Here is a 16,460-nt window from a genome sequence, read left to right as displayed (position 1 = left end):
GGCGAACTATCCCTTTAAGACAAAACCCTTTTTCCTCCCTGTGTGAATGCTCCAATTGGTCATTATTCTATTTTAATCTGACATGAATGTTGATCATGGGGCTCTCAGTTCAGATACAATCAGATGTTTGTGATAGAGTTGTCCATCCCTGCTCTATACTGTTTCTATATCTCAAAAATTCCAGTGAGCTCCGTTTGTGCAGAACAATTTTCAGATCAAACAAAGCTGTCATCAAACTACGTACGGTACTCATGCACTTTGTTTATTTGTTTGTCATGTATATGCAGCTCTATACGCAGTTTTCCTTTTTATTCATGTGAAATTGTACGTGCACGCTGGAACGTAGCATATTGTACAACAGGGTCACTTGATTTCCCCACTTCTGCCCCTTTATGTCTCATTTCACTTTGTGGAAACCCTTTGATTTTTCTAATTACCTGTTGACTGTGTCAACAAGAGCCTCCTGTTGTGTGGCTGTGTGTGTTTTTGCTTTACTGACTGATGCACATGAGTGAGCCAGTGGTGGTATGCAATGGATGAGTGAGTAAAAATGCAGACTGAGGGTGTGACCAAACCAGCACGAGGGTGACGTAGCACAAACTGTTTTTCTCTTTAAAGCAAGCAGTAATGTTAAGGCAATTTGTCGCAAGAAAAGCTGAGCATGGCACAAAACTCCAGCTGCAAAACTCTCAGTTGTTTGCTGGAAGAAGAGCTTTTCTCCAAACACAAAGCAGTCGTTTTGCATTTTTATATACTGAAAAATCCAATTAGGGAGAGTTTTCAGTCTGTTCCATTTAAACATTTACATATACCATTTTGGGGTTTTCTGTTTTCCAAGTCACTTTACCATTAAATTTTTTGTTTCTGTTTCATCGTCTATTTGTAAATGTATGTATGCTGTAAACCTATTGTTATCCTACGTGTTATTTTCTGTTTTCAGGCAAAAACAGGTCAATAATCATAAAGGTGGTGCTACAGGAAGTCTTTAAAGTTCAAATTTTTTTAAATTTGCAACAAATCAACCACGTGTGCTACAGATTTGCCACTTTCACAAAGGTGTAGTCCTAAAAACCAACATAACTTTTGTACACACTGTAAAAAATGTCTTTGATTCATCCAAAAAATTGAGCCTACAGTGCATGAAAATGTTTGACAGTATCGTGCAGTATTGTAAACATAAACAGGGACTTGCAAATTCTTGCTAAATACATTTTCAATGTTCAGTAACAACTTCAATGAAATTAAGTTTTGAAAAAGTCAGAATTTTATTTGAAGAACTTTTTTTTTTTTTGTAGCATTTTGAATTTAGCTGTTAATGCAAATAATTGAAATTGCATTTTTACACACACACACACGCACACACATATATATATATATATATATATGTCACTTATGCAGCCAAAAAACATTGCTAATCACAAATTACCAACATCTTCATGCTGTCTTTTTGCAATTTTTTTTCTTTGTATTTTCGTCTTAATAACATAAATTTTACACGCTAACAGCTACTGTCTTGTTTTGCCAAAAATTGGCCCGAACTATTGCTGCGCAGCATTTGTAATTCTATATTTATATGCGTAGATGGTTTATAGAAGCTGGAAGGGTTACGCTGAAATCAAGCGAGATCATGACGCGAGAAATTTGCCATGTCCATTTGCTAGACAATCAGCCGCCGTTTTCCTGTGAAAATGCATGATGTTTTCCTAAAATATGCATGGCGAGGTATTTCCATGTCATGTTTTGGCTGGAATTTGAATAGATTTTGAAATCTCTTGAGGGGTAATTGATCCTCATTGCATTGATAATAATATGAATGTAGTGTTAAAACTTTGTCATGAAAAAAGAAGGTTTTTGAACAACGTAGCATAGTGGTGTAGGCTTTACCAAGTTAAAAGTTTAATATTTATTGTATAAGGTACTCATACTTCAGGCAAAAGAAATTGAAGGAATGCCAGAAATGTCTCCAATTTTTTTTAAACAGATGTAGCCTCTCTAATTGCAAGTCATATCCCCTCTCTTACCGGTTGGTTTGCTGACAGAACAAAAATTACCTTTTCCAAAGTGACTCTTAAACACCTGATTGTGAGAATAGCTGGCTTGAATTCTTTAAAAAGCAAGTTAATGGCTGCTAGCTGCAATCAGCACTTTTTTTGTACTTTCTCATTTGTATTCATAATCAACAAAAGCGCAAGAAAGTGCCATGATAAAAACGTGTTTTATAGCGACAGGGCCTCGGATGTTCAGAGCCAGGAGGCATTTTAAGCTATTAATCCATTACACATGAAAAGGTTTTGCTTGTAGGAAGAAAAAAAAGGGCAGTAAATAAAACACTAATTATTCACACTGGCGCCCTGTCCAGGGTGTACCCCCGCCCAGCGCCCTATGAGAGCCGGAGATTGGCACCGGCAGACCCCCGCGACCCTGTTAAACGGGAATAAGTGGGTATGAAAATGGATGGGTGAATAGATGGATTATTATTCACTTTGAAAGGAACTTGAACAGTAAAGAGACACACAAAGGCCTTTAGATTAGTATACAGGCCAGTGGATGGGAATAGATCCAAACCCTGAAGCTGATATTGTGCCATTTCTTCTAAGTTGGTACAAATAGAGAGTGAAGACATGTTTGGATGTGTGTGTTTGACCTGTCAGGTTTCAACCTCTCTGTCTGAATTAAGTGTTTTTTGATGGCAACTTTCCCAAACCTGACTAGTTTTCATTTTACGTGTCTAACTTGCAGAAAGAGTTCAACCTTGAATCTCTCTCTCGCTGTCAGTGAGCAGAAATCTAATGTGAGCCGACTGGTCACAAACATTAGTGCAGCGTCTGTGCCCACAGGGAGTGGGAGATGTAGCAGAGGGCCAGCATGCGCCACCATGCTCAGTGTGTGCAAAGCCAGTCCAAATAGAAGGCAGGGGGGGTCAAAGGGTTGTCATGGCCTCTGTCCTTTGATTGCACAACACAGGTACGCCTCAGCTGTACGATGTACATTTTAGGGCATCCTCAGGTCCCAGAGTGAGGTATCAGGCATCAGGAAAACTAGACCAAATGGACTCATGACTCAGCAAAACCTCTGTCAAATCAAAGGGTTTTACGTGTCAAACCAAACTCTGTCAAATAACACGACCTCAGGCTTCAAAATAAGACTCAGCGGCCTCAGGCCGTAAAACACATGACATTTTATTTTGAAGGAACCATTACCGAAAATATAAATGCCGAAGAAAGTTGAAAAGCCATCCTTTCCTTAAATTTTTAAAAAGTTAAGATATATCAACATATTGTTTGATTAATAAATATATAGTTAAATACAACTTTAATATATCTTAACATTTGCACCAAAATGGCACCAAAATGCAAATATGCTGTTAAGTTTAGATTTCAAATAATAATTCCAAATAATAATATTAATTCCATAAAAACATATGCACCAAAAATGCAACAAAATTTCTGCCATTGAAAAATTTCATCCAAAAACCAAAAATGCCCTTTTGGGCCAAAAAAAAAACAGGCTGTAACAGGATGTTGTAAAGACGTGAGCAAACACCGCTGTTACTGCCCGTACTTGTCTGGAAATGGGCCATCTTGTCCGCGGACTCCGTCAACACGGACCTCTACACCACAGCCTGACGCACGGCTGCACATCAGCAGCATTAATCTGGTTTCAATTTGTCAGCGCACGTCTCAGAGATGCTCTTTACTACATCACAGCTGTACTTGGTCCACCTTATAAAGATATTACTTGGATAGGATTGAACACAAGATATTATGCACGCTGTAATCAAAGCACAAAGATGTACACGCTCTGTGACTTCAATGCACTTAGTGTTTTAATGAGAGAACATATTTAATTTCATTCTCTTTCAGAAACTCAGTCAGTTATACAGTAGGTCTGTACAATATTATTTAATGTATGAGGAGGAGCAAGTTAAACATTTGCAATGTTTGAATTTTAGTGAAGTTAGTAACCTTTATACCCATAGATGCAATTTGCATAATAATTTCTTTCGGTTTTCGACCAATATTTTTCATTTCGGTGCATTTCTAATCTTAACTTTTAAAAATAAATGGAAGATTAAAACTTTCAACTGACTCTTGTATCCAAAGCAGCAATGATGTTCCAGTTTCTTCAAAATACATTAGGTAGTGTTTTACGACCTGAGGCCGTTGAGTCTATTGACTTTTATTTTGAAGCCTGAGGCCGAGTCATTGGACGGAGTTTGGTTTGACAAATGACAGAGGTTTTCCTGATGCTTGATGCTTCACTCTGAGACCTGAGGATGTCTTAAAATGTACACCGTACAGCTGAGGACATGGTCTTCATGACGCTGCTTTGGCTCTTTGCTGAAACTACACGATACACCATTCTTCTGTATGTCTGCATTAGGTCCTTGGTTCAAAAGCAGTCACTGAATGCTGAAAGCAACTTTTTCAGATAGACAGTGTCGGCACATAAAAATTCACCTATGGGTGTCTGAGGCTCCCTGCAAGTGGCTGACAGCCTGCTGTCAAATGGGATTACAGAAAGCATTACCTGCATGCAGAGGCATGAATGACTGAAAGCAGCTTGGTGAGCCGAGACCAGCTCATCTCTCAGCTATGAAATAAATGACATCACGACTGATAAGTGCGTCGCATGTCGCGGATTATGAGATAATTTACCAGTGGAAGATTAGCCACCCGCGTGTCACACAGCTGAGCAGATTTAATAAAGAAGAATTACCATAAAGGTTTTAAAATTGTTCTTGGTAAGACAAAAAAGAGCAACTCGATGAACATCAGGAGGTTGTTTTCATTCACCTTTTAGCCATTCAGATTATAGATAGCGACACTGTTAATTATGTTAGAAAAACACATGCAAATGTATGCACATTTTATTCAACTATTCACTATGATTGTAATTTTCATTTTCCCTTTTGGGTGCCATTCACAACCTTTGACGAAGAAGAGTTTCAAAGTGAGAATAAATTATCTGAGAAATTTGAATAACATTTTGGAATCTAAACTTAAATTTAGATACACTACTGCTTGTTACTGCAAATAACTAATCAGCCAACCACTTTGAAGCACTTGTTGAACAACAAGTGCAAAAAGAATTGCCAAAAAAGGAGATACAAGCGTCTTTGAATTTGGTGTCAACCCCTTATTGGCAGGTCTAAGTATTTCAGAAACTAAAGCCCTATTCGCAAGGGATTAGTTGTACCTAGGGACCACATGCGATTTGTAATAATTGCGGAGAATGTCTGTGAATCCCTTGCGAATTGGCCATGTCTGTAATTTGTAAAGTAAAATTCCCTTGCAAATTACCTACTATATTTTGCTGAACTCCGAGGTCTTGTGATAATACTAATCCAATGCGAATAGGCATCTCTGTGATTTGGACAGAAATGGGCGGGATGTGATGCATGATTACGCATTGTCTTGTTTCCGGTGTCACGGTCTGAGTTTACCTCGTTAGATCGATTATATGCATATATGCGCGCAACGCATGTTTATTTACTTTTGGTGAAGAATGGAGGCAGCATTGGAGTGTTCAGAAAACCTTTTGGGTCGCGAGCCCGCAAAACCTTATCGGCCCGTAACGTACGGCAACAAAAAGAGAAGGCGCAATATCAGAAGCAAATGGTGGATCACGTCATGCTTTGCACTGTGCTGTAAGAATCTTTTTTTTCTGTTTGTAGCCTTCTATTTAATACAGCTGTCTAGCGCTAGCAGTAACACACCACTGAGCTGTGGTCAAAAGCCTGCGAAGTTGTTTTAACATCAACTCACACACTGTTTCACGTTTTCAGATGTCCGTAAATTTCAGCAAAATCTCAGGCTACGGTTATCCCGTGCGAATGCGCCGCATAAAAAGCAGACGTTGGGGGGTCATTTATTTAATACATGTGGTCCCTAAGTAAAACTAATCTCATGCGAATAGGGCAAGGGTTTACAGAATATTGTCTGAAAACTGAAAACAAGAAAGCATCCTCTATGCTGCAGTTCTTTTGATGTATGGTCTTTCTTTTGATCCAGTAATATCAGTAAAGAATTGTCAAAAGGGCCTTTCCCAGATTGCTAACGTAGTTTATGGATTTTTCGATCACTTCCTCCAGCTGGGAAATAGAAGTTCAACGCATTGTCCTACATCCTCCTCCTCTGTACTGGGTTGCAGAGGGAGTAGATAATACCAAGACAGTTTGTTATACACCATAAGATTCCAATTGAACATTATTTGGATGTGGTAAAATAATATATCCACATCCGGAAGAGTTAATTCCCCACAGGGGCAGTTTTGTCTGATTATTATTTTTTTGTTTCCAGGTGAAAAGTGTTTTCCATGGTTTGTTACACGCTAAGGCGTCTGATTCTGGCTTACAAGAGTCTGTTTTGAGATGCCGTCTTTCCCAAGCTGAGGGAACCATTTCAAACCAGAAGCTCTTGATGAGATGAGACAGAAACCTTGTGGGCATGACTAATGCTACTGAGTCCAATTAAGCTGATGTACGCACTGAATCAAATCACCCTGATATGATCTCCTTTGCCTGTGCATATATTTTTCTCTACCTCTGATCCTCTGTGAAAATAGCAGGAAAGGTAGAGCTGTCAGACTTGCTTGAATTGTTGGTTAAACTTTTTTGCTATGAATTTAACATCTCCTTATACTTAATCTGGAATTTGGTAAAAATATAATTTGAGAAACGTAACTTAGAAAGAAAAGTGGCTAGACAAGTATTCTGAAACGTCCGACAGTGGTTATGTTCCTGCCACCAAACGAATGTTGAATTTTCTATTTTTTTGTCACCATCGAACACCTCAACACCTTGCTGATGAAATGGTTGTTAGTCTAGAGGAAGTCATAGATCAAAACATATCACAGTATGTCATTATCTATTAATACTCCCACTGCTGTTCGGGAAACTTGCATTTCCTCTAAAAGACGGAGGTAAAAAGACAGCTCTTCAAAGTTTCGGTGGCTCAGGATTGATTTACTCATCCCCTTCTTCGTCTCCAGTGAGCGCTGGCAGTTCTGGAGGTGGGAAACCGCTGAACGCCTTAATTGAGTCAAATGCTCAAAGCTGTAACGCTGCAGGCTCAGAACCCACACAATTAGCCATGGCTAATGATGTGTGCTATCACACATTATATCTGCAAATAACCCATCAAATCCCACATATTTAGTTTTACCAAGTCTTAATTATGTGGAGGAGGACATGATCTTCACACATAGTCTCTTACATTTATGGTTATGGAGGTTTACTCATGCAAATACTGAAGGTTGCTCTTGCAAATAAATGTTGTGTGTTTTTTTTTTTGTTTTTTTTTATAGGGCCAAGATGATATCCATGTCATCCGCAGTAATCGTCTAGGTAAGTTCAACTCTATATACCTGGAAGAAAAACTAAGAAAACTTGCAGCACCAAAAATCTCACAGAGGAAGAAAAAATGTTTGATTTTGAGAATCAATGTGACATGACATTAACCACTGCAATCCAAAATTAGACTTTAGGTAATAGTAACACTGAGTGCATGCATTTGTCTTTTAAATAAAATGTTAGAGTTGATATTTTACTAAGAATTGTTATTTTACAGTTATTTATTGAACTTGTATACCACCACTTTTTCTATGGGCTTACACTTTCTTACCAGGCATTGTAAGGGCTGCTATTGTGAATGAAATGTATTGATATAAAGTATGTGGGTGTCGTCAATATCAGGGGTTCTCAGCTGGTCTCACCCTGGGACCCACATTTTGCGACGGTCATTAAATCGCGACCCACTTTCTTCTAAAATTCAACCAACCAATTTTAGTTTTGCAAAACTAGCTGTTGAAAACATGCATACTGTATATAATGTTTTTAAAAACATAAATCTATATATTTTCTTGTGCAACAGGCATTTCACAGCATGTCAAATTTTTTTACTATTGTACGACGCTATATGATAGATAAGTTATTGACAGAACTTGCATTCCCTGTGCCGCATTTTTGCTACTAAATGTGGTACACTCGCAGACCTCTGTTACACCAGTACACTGGAAAGGCTCTTTTTTGCGCTCTAATGGTCTTGAATTGATCTTAGCGGTTCAGAACTAAGTCATGGAAATTTGGTCAAATATTTTGGGAAAGTTTTGAAAAATCATTGTGAAAAAAGTGTTGGAACCCTGACTTTTGGGTTCTGACTCATCAGCTGAGAATCACTGGTCGATATAACAGTGAAATTGAACATCATATTTGTAATGTATATTGCCACACGTAAAAGAAGATAGATGCTGAAAAAGATTGGGCCAAGGACAGAGCCTTGGGGGACTCCAGTCGATGAGACTTTAATGTTTTCAAATGGATACACTTTGTCAGGCCGGAGAGATATCATTGAAACCAGAAGAGGGGTGTGTGGGATGACCCTGTAGATACCGGTCTGGGGAGTACAATGGGGGAAGTGGGGTTTGATAATTGTCCAGAATCTTCTTCCATGAGTAGGTTATTTGTTATTTTTTCTTTGCTGTGATTAGGACTGAAGCCTGACTGAAACTCTTCATAGAGGTTTTGGTTTGAGAGATGGGAATAGAGTTTAGAGGCCACTATTTTTTTCAGAATCTTTGAGATGAAAGGAAGATATGAGTTTGACAGAAGTGTAGGTAGTGAGTGAACAAGAATACCTTCAAAACAGTTGTTGAAGGATGACAGACACCGTTGTCTCAAATAATAATAAATTTGCTCATGATTTCGGCATTTTTTTTAATTTTTTTTTTGATCTACTAAAAGTAAAGGAAAACACTCTCATTGCTTTTCTGTAATAGAAAGAATGCTGTTAATCAGGGGGTGAACATTGCATCAGGAAGAGAGTCTAAACATGCTGGACTGGGCTTTGGCAGCACTGCTGTGCTGTGCAGTATTTGTATTATTCATGATGTACAAACAAATCAAAACAAAGTGTTTAGACCTTGAATAATAGTTGAAATTACTCAGATGGCAACACTTTTTAGTGCAGGAAAAAAAAAGAAAAACTACCTACATATTCCAAACTGTAGTTTATGGTAACATTTGTCACAAAATGCTCAATTTAGGTTTAACTTTTTTCTCCACAATGTTGAACACATACTTGTTCCATAGCTAAACAACTTAGTTATGCTATTTTACTTTTTTATTCCCGGTTATAAAATGTAGTCATACATTTTTCAAATTAACAGAAAAACTAATCAAGACATTTACATTTAAAAAGTTATTAATTGGAAATGTGATGTCCCTGTACCCTGATTTTATTAGGAACAGTCTTAAGCATTTAGTTCTTTCCATAATTTAGGGTTTTTCAACCTTGAGGTAGCCTGAAATGTCTAGCAATAATAAAATAAAAAATAAATTATTATTTTTATTTATCTATTTTGCAGAATAAAAAAAACATGACATAATATCACAGAAATAGATGTGCAGTGCAGGAAGAAAGCTCAAAGAGATTAAATATTTGTTTTTCTTTTTCAAATTAAAACACCACATACAATATTAAACAACCGTATTCTATACTTTCACTTTATAATTGTAGTTCAAATAAATTGCAGTATCACAATATCTGAGTTTGCGCATATTGTCACTTTGTGCACTAATACTGGATACTCTGTATTTGTAACAGTATAACAAACATGATCAATAACTAATTTCAGAGAGAAAAATGTCTCTGGGGTCACTAGAAATGTGTGATATAAAATGGACACATTGTTTCAGAGAGAAGGATTTAAGGGTTAAAGTCACAGCCCACTGTTGTTAGTCAACATTTTTACAGCAAACTTTTCTTAGTGTGTGTCCCCTATCATTGTGCTGAGCAGTGCAAAGACTTTCCTGACCAAGTTAGAATCTAAGGTAGTTAAAGCTGCTAGAGACGATCATTTTCTATCAGATAAAGACGTAGTGTAGGACTCGTAGCTCATTAAATTGAAGATAATTTGCTTGAAAAAAAGATATAAAAGGCTGAAATTGCTGCTGGAAAGTCTATTTAGATCATATCCCACAATGCAACGCGCAAAACTTTTTCGACAATGTCAATAAGAGTGCGCTTAAAGTGGAGATCTTTGACCACCAGAAGGCTGAAACCAAAGCTGCTGCTGATGTTGTTGGTCAACCTTTGCACTCTGCAGGTTTTTGATATTTCACATCCTCCCACTACTCTGGAGGTGGAATTTGTGAGTTTTGTTGACTTAAGGAAAGCTGGCAAGTTTTATTACTTGACAAAAATCACTACTGTACTTATTATAATTACAAAGTCCTAAATTATGCTAAGCACATTAAAGGTTGACTAATTAATAAAGTGTAGAAAAAAAGGGAACCAAGGATTTTTGTTAAATACTAGGGTTGGGGTCAATTACATTTTTCAGTTACAATTACGTTTTCAATTACCCATGTTCAATTATTCAGATTCAGAATACTTTATTTATCCCCGAGGGGCAATTCAGTTTCATTTATATCCCGTCCAAGAAACATGAAAAGACAATGACATATATCATTGGTGTACAGGAGCAGGAGTACTATGGCCCGCAGGCCACAAGGCAGCTCCCCGTATCTTAGATGAGAAGTGGAAAACATGAGGTAAGAAGAGGGGAAAAAGGCAGGTCTCAAACTCCTTTAGGGAACACAGTTTGGAATTAGGAAAACACTCCTGGGCACACACAGAAGCTCCAAAAAAAACACAGTTACAACAAAATTTGAGGACATATGTAGCACATATGGTCGGGAAGGGGACTTGTGGAGGGGAGGATTGCAGCCAGCCGCTGGGGGGTGCGCATGTGCAGCCTTTTACAGGCACCTTGCTCGCCCCTCCTGCTGCCACTCTGTGGGAGGCAGGGGGAACGGTGGGCCAAAGAAGGCGTTGAAACATGATCCCGTTTGTGTCATTCTGTACAGTTCAGCCTGTTGCAGATGATGTGAAATGACCTTGGGTAGATCTGATTCAGAAACAAAGTTCCCAGGTGGTGGGGAGAGGAGAAGAAGGAGAAGCACCATTTGACACAAACATCCTGGAGAATAGACAGATAATCCATCCTTGAATGGCTGGCTAAGCACAAAAATGACTGGCCGCCTTCCTAAAACTGCTGCTAACGTAATCTGGAGTTTGCGATAGTTCAGATAGCTGCCAGCTCCAATCGGCAGCATACCTGCTATCATAATTCCAAATATGTAGACGTCTTCCAAGTCCATAACAGAAAGTATAGAGAGATACTCCACTTATCCCAGGAGTCCATCGTGTATCTCGCCGCAAGCGTTGTGTTTTTTTATCAAAAAAATTTGGTTCATTGCATTGAGAGACCAGCTGATCAATTCCATAATTTCGGTTTTTGGATAGAGATGTCGAGATGCTCCTTTTTACAATGCAATAACGATTACAGTGACCAACAATTACAATTTCATTACAATAATGTTTTATCCTCCGAATGTCAATTGCAATTACTAAATTACAATTGATCACAATTATTGAGCCTGAAATAAATAATCTAATAAAAGTTAACCTTCCTATTGTGTTAGCTTTCTGTTAGCATTTTTTATGATGTCCTAAATCAGCTGTAAAATACACTAAAAACATATATTTATATATATATATATATAATTTCTTAGGCTTTCAAATCAATAAAAATATAGGTTTTAATATTTTTTAGCCTTTTTTTGTCAATATGCCCATCAGTTTACAGTTTTTAAATGAGAAAATGTGGGAAAGCTTGACATGAAACATGTATTAATAATTGTTAACTACATATGTGTGGAACTGTACATAGAACTGTAACATGGTTCCCCAGTTTTGCGTTAAATTATAATTGATAATAAGTTAATTTATAATTCTTTTAATAGAACTTTCATGGCAATTACAATTACAGTCAATTATCAAAACTAAATTACACTTTAATTACAATTACGACAGCAACAGGATTTTAAAATTACAATTATAATTATTCTATAATTGCAATGAATTATCAATAACATGATTACAACTATAATTGACTCCAACCCTGCTTGCCATAGTGATATTTGAGACTCAAACAGCCAAACATCTTTTATGTTGTCAGTAACCAAAAACTCAATAAGAAAAGGGCTTGTATACATATACATCTCTTCCATGTTTCTGAGATGGCTCATACCATCACCATCTGAGTCTTTTTGGGATCTTCTTTTGAGTTGTGCCGAGCTGCTTTTTGGACCTCAGCCTGTTCCTTCTACTGGATCACCACAAACACAGAATCCCACAAAAGCAACTTTATAAAACCCTCATTTGGCTCTTCAGCACACCGAGGAAACATAAATAGACAGCTATCTGAAAAATGAAGCTACTTTATCTGGCAGTGCCACAGTAATTGCCTTTTTTTTTTTTTTTCACACTGCAGAAAAGCAACACTCGCCTGCAGAGAGTGTTGCTTGTGGGCAGGGATTTTAAAGGTGAATAAAGGAGAGGTAGACGACCCTTTTGTTTTACTGAAACGGCAGACGGGAAACGGTATTACGGGTTTGTTTATTTTGAAAGATCGAGTCACCTTTGTGTAAATGTTGGAATTGATCATCAAACAGGTCTTCCTTTCAAAGCAGGCGCCAAATAGAAGTTGATGCAAACAAATGGAGGTAAATTTGTACAACAGCAGATGCATCTAGTAATGGTACACATCTTTAAAAGAAAACAAAGCAAACTCCTATTATAATGTATTTTATGCTTTGGAAATATAGCAGCAATCTTGTTAACACAGGCAGCGGAAACCTTTGAGATAATCACATTCCAACACGTCCAAGGAGAAGAATTGATACTAAAAGTTTCAGTTTCATTGAAAAGCTGCTCAGTTAGAATAAGAGTGTTAAAGCGTACTTTATATGCACGCAGGCTCCACCACTGCCCTGGGCTCAGAGTCTCTGTTGAACACATCTTTGCCGCTGAACGATCGGCAAATGCAAACACAAGACTCATTAGTTCAGTCTTTAAATGCAGATCCACACATTGTTACTTTGCGTAAATGCTTTTAAATGTACTCTGGGAGAAATTGTCCATTAGGCACCATAATATTTAGACATGAAGTGTTAATTTGCAAAAGCTGACGACTCTGTTTTTATACACTTTCAGTTTTTTTTTCATAATTTACTTCAGGTGATGTGAGTCAAACCAAACTTTTTCAGGTTTTGTTGATTTATAAAAATCAAACAAATGTTTATAAACCACATTATGAAAGGAAATAAGAGAGAAACAGAGAAATGAACAGTATGCCTTTTTTTAGGTGTATTTTCTTTCCTGTTCTACTGTTTTGTTTCCTACATTTGCTCTGACTGATTTAATTAGGGAAAAAAAGAGAAAACGCAACATTAGGGGGGCTGAACTAATTAAATTTGATTTACCTAATCCTGCACCCTTTTGGAACAAGGTATGATTATCTTTGTTGTTTTTCAGTTGCCTTATTTTGTTTGTTTGAACAAATGAAAAACAAAGAAAAAAAACTACTAAATTCTGAAAAACTCATTATCTGAGCATATATAAGCATATATAATTTTTTCTGCATTTGCAAAAAAAAAAAAAAAAAACAAAAAAATAATTCTGTTGAAACTTTATAACATTTCTGATGCCTATTTAAACCAGTCAGTAACTCTTAAAAAATCAATTTTTCATCAGTTTTAACAAAATCAATTATTAATATCATTGTCCAATGTAGTGTGGTCGGTTACTAAATGATTGAGGCTTTTTTCTTTTTTGCTTGATTAGTTCAAGTCACATTAGATAACAGCCTGTGCGTTACACAGCTCTCGAGAAATGCTCACATTCATTTATTCAGACAACTTTTTTTCAGGAAATGTACTTTGATCCCCAGACGTTATAGTGCATCAAACTCCACATACATTTTAAAATGTATTCTTTCTGTCCCCGATCTAAATGTTCTAATACCAAAAAAGATAACCAGGAAGAAGATTAGCCAATTCTATCATTGGTTATGGGGTCCACCAAGCCAGTGAAAAAAACAAACAAAAAAGCACCAATAATAACAGAAAACATGCATTATTTGTTTGTTTTTCTGAAGAACATAAGAAATTCCAAATACTGCTAGATCATCAATTCATCATGCAAATTGTGTAAATGTGTCAATAGTGCCTTATTAGGCTGTATTATACAAAGCAAAATATATTATTTATTCCAGCAAATAAAATAACCCAAATGCTTTATTAATTAAACATAAAAGCTACTCTTAATGGGTCACATGTTAAGATTTCAACCTTGAGGTGGACCCCATAAATATAAATTGATTTACCAAATATTTTGCAAGGTTTCTTATTTTGGTCATTGAAAATCAATCTGTCCCTAGTCTAATTATTTTCCAAACATTGCAGGGTTTGATGCACCCTGCCTTACATGTTTCGACTGTCAACTTCCAGTCATCTTCAGAGGGATCTGCTGGTTGCTTTGATGTGTCCTTAACTTCCGCGTTATAATTCCTGCAAGCTTTTTTTGATTTCTTTTTGAATAATATGTTAAGGTTTCATTTTCAGGAATTTTCAGGATTGTTCAATTCCAGCTGAGCTCACCTGTTTACGCGTGTTTAAAAGTCCAGCTACTGTCCTAGCCTTTGAATCGGTTTTCTGAAAGTGCACGTAAACACACTGTAATACAGGCTTTAAAAAGCTGCTATTTTGAGAGAACAGCATCAGGTGATGTCTAGTGTTTGACATTAAAACACAAGCTTTCATTTTAATCTTTAATCTCATCTGACAGTTTGTATTGAACAGAATATACCAAACATGCATGGTAATGTTTTAATGAGCTACTATGACCAAAGTCCTTATTTTATGGTGTTTTTTTTAGGTCAAGATTGTTTTAATCAGTGCTGATTGAATGCAAAACAAAAGATCATAAAACAAAGTGAGATAAGATTTAAAAAAGCAGGGTTTCACTGAAATAAATTGTGTTAAAAGCAAGAGGAGGTCAGAAAGGCTGAGATGAAAACAAGATCAAGATAAGAAAGAAAATCATGAAATTAACTTTGATAAGAACGAGACAAGAAAAAGATGACACGTGATCAGATTAGAGAAAACCTGGATCTGTTAAGTTAAAACAAGATAAAGTTCAGGTGTGGAAGTCCCAACAGTCAATGAATAAAACACTGTTTTTTTTTTTTGTTTTTTGTATTTTTGGAACTGCCTCAAGGCGAGAAGGTTGTTAAATAAATCCCTATCGTCTGTTTCCTTTCTTTGCACGGTTTGTTCTCCTTGTGAGTGCGTGGGTTTTTTCCCGTGTAGTTCGGGTTAGCTCCACAATTGTTCCTTTGCTTTTTTCTTTCATTTCCTCTGTGCCATTTGCTTTGTGCCTTTGAGAAACTCTGCCCTGTTTTTCTTTATTTGGTATTCTGAACACTTTGCAGCCCCTTCGCAATGTCAGGAAACTGTTACAGTATTGCCATATGTGACTATAAATGATGCACAATCCCTTTATTTGTTTAAAGTTTTCTTCCTTAAACCTTTTTCAAAACACTTCCTAAAGTTCAATAAAATGGTGTCTGTGTGGACAAGTGTAGACAAAGGACGAATGACGTAAATACGTACATTTGTTTCTATTTGCAGATTAAAAAGGGGAATGGAACCACTTTTGCTTCATCTAAATCTATTGTTAGGAGTAAATTAGCTTCACAAGCAAAACCTGAAATCTCTTCATTATTAATTGCATGGGCTCCATGAATTATTAATTCAAAGTGTGGTTTAAGTGTGGCTTACTCTATTCTGTTTAAGGGTTGGGATTAGCTTTCATTAGTCTTCAGCAGAGCCGTCCACAGACTTGTGAACCCCAGCAAACCTCTAATGATGCTGATTATCAGCGCTATTTGTGCATAGTCAGACTTGGAATATATTTTAGTGTAGAAAAGAAAAGTGACTCTACGGTTCCCCTCTAACGTATCCTTCCATACACACAGCCTCTTTGAAGCTCATGTGCCTGCCTTGTTTTTTTTTTTATCACTTTCTTATCCTCTGTTATAGCCTAGAGTTTCATTGAGTTATTTATGGTGGTAACCTTTCCAGCACTGCGCCAAAAGTTAAATACTCCATGCTCTTTATTGATCTTCTCCAAGATAATTAAACGCCTGTAATATTAGCAGAATAGGGTGTGTGCATCACTTGGATGCCATTAAAATCAAATAAAAATCAACTGTAACCAATGGGGCATCTGGATCAGAGTCTGGCTCATGCCTGTGGGTTGAAAACATAGATGGAGTTTGAGATTCTTGCCAGGAAGGGCAAAAAAAAAAAATAGATTTAAATATATAGACCATCTCAAGATTTGTGACAACCAATGTGTGTAGCAGGGGTTCTCAACTGGTCTCACCTTGGGACCCACATTTTGCCACGTTCATTAAATCGCGACCCACTTTTTTTTTAGAATTCAACCAACCAATATTTAGTTTTTCAAAAAAACACGTATAATCTTTTTTGAAACATACATCTATATATTTTCCTGTGCAACATTAATATCAAAAGAAATGCTTCTTTC

General features: G+C 36.8%; 1 protein-coding gene across 1 annotated transcript in view; it reads left to right on the top strand.

Moving 5' to 3' along the window:
• b3glcta (beta 3-glucosyltransferase a) overlaps positions 1-16,460 on the top strand; it is an 84,550-nt gene that overhangs the window by 17,687 nt on the left and 50,403 nt on the right. Inside the window, exon 3 of the mRNA XM_028465674.1 lies at positions 7,309-7,348. Within this exon, the coding sequence (XP_028321475.1) occupies positions 7,309-7,348 (40 nt within the window). The remainder of the gene's footprint in view (positions 1-7,308; positions 7,349-16,460) is intronic.

Source organism: Gouania willdenowi, chromosome 13 (genome assembly GCF_900634775.1).
Source record: "Gouania willdenowi chromosome 13, fGouWil2.1, whole genome shotgun sequence".
NCBI classification, from domain to species: Eukaryota; Metazoa; Chordata; class Actinopteri; order Blenniiformes; family Gobiesocidae; genus Gouania; species Gouania willdenowi.
This window is presented reverse-complemented; position numbering and strand designations above follow the sequence as displayed.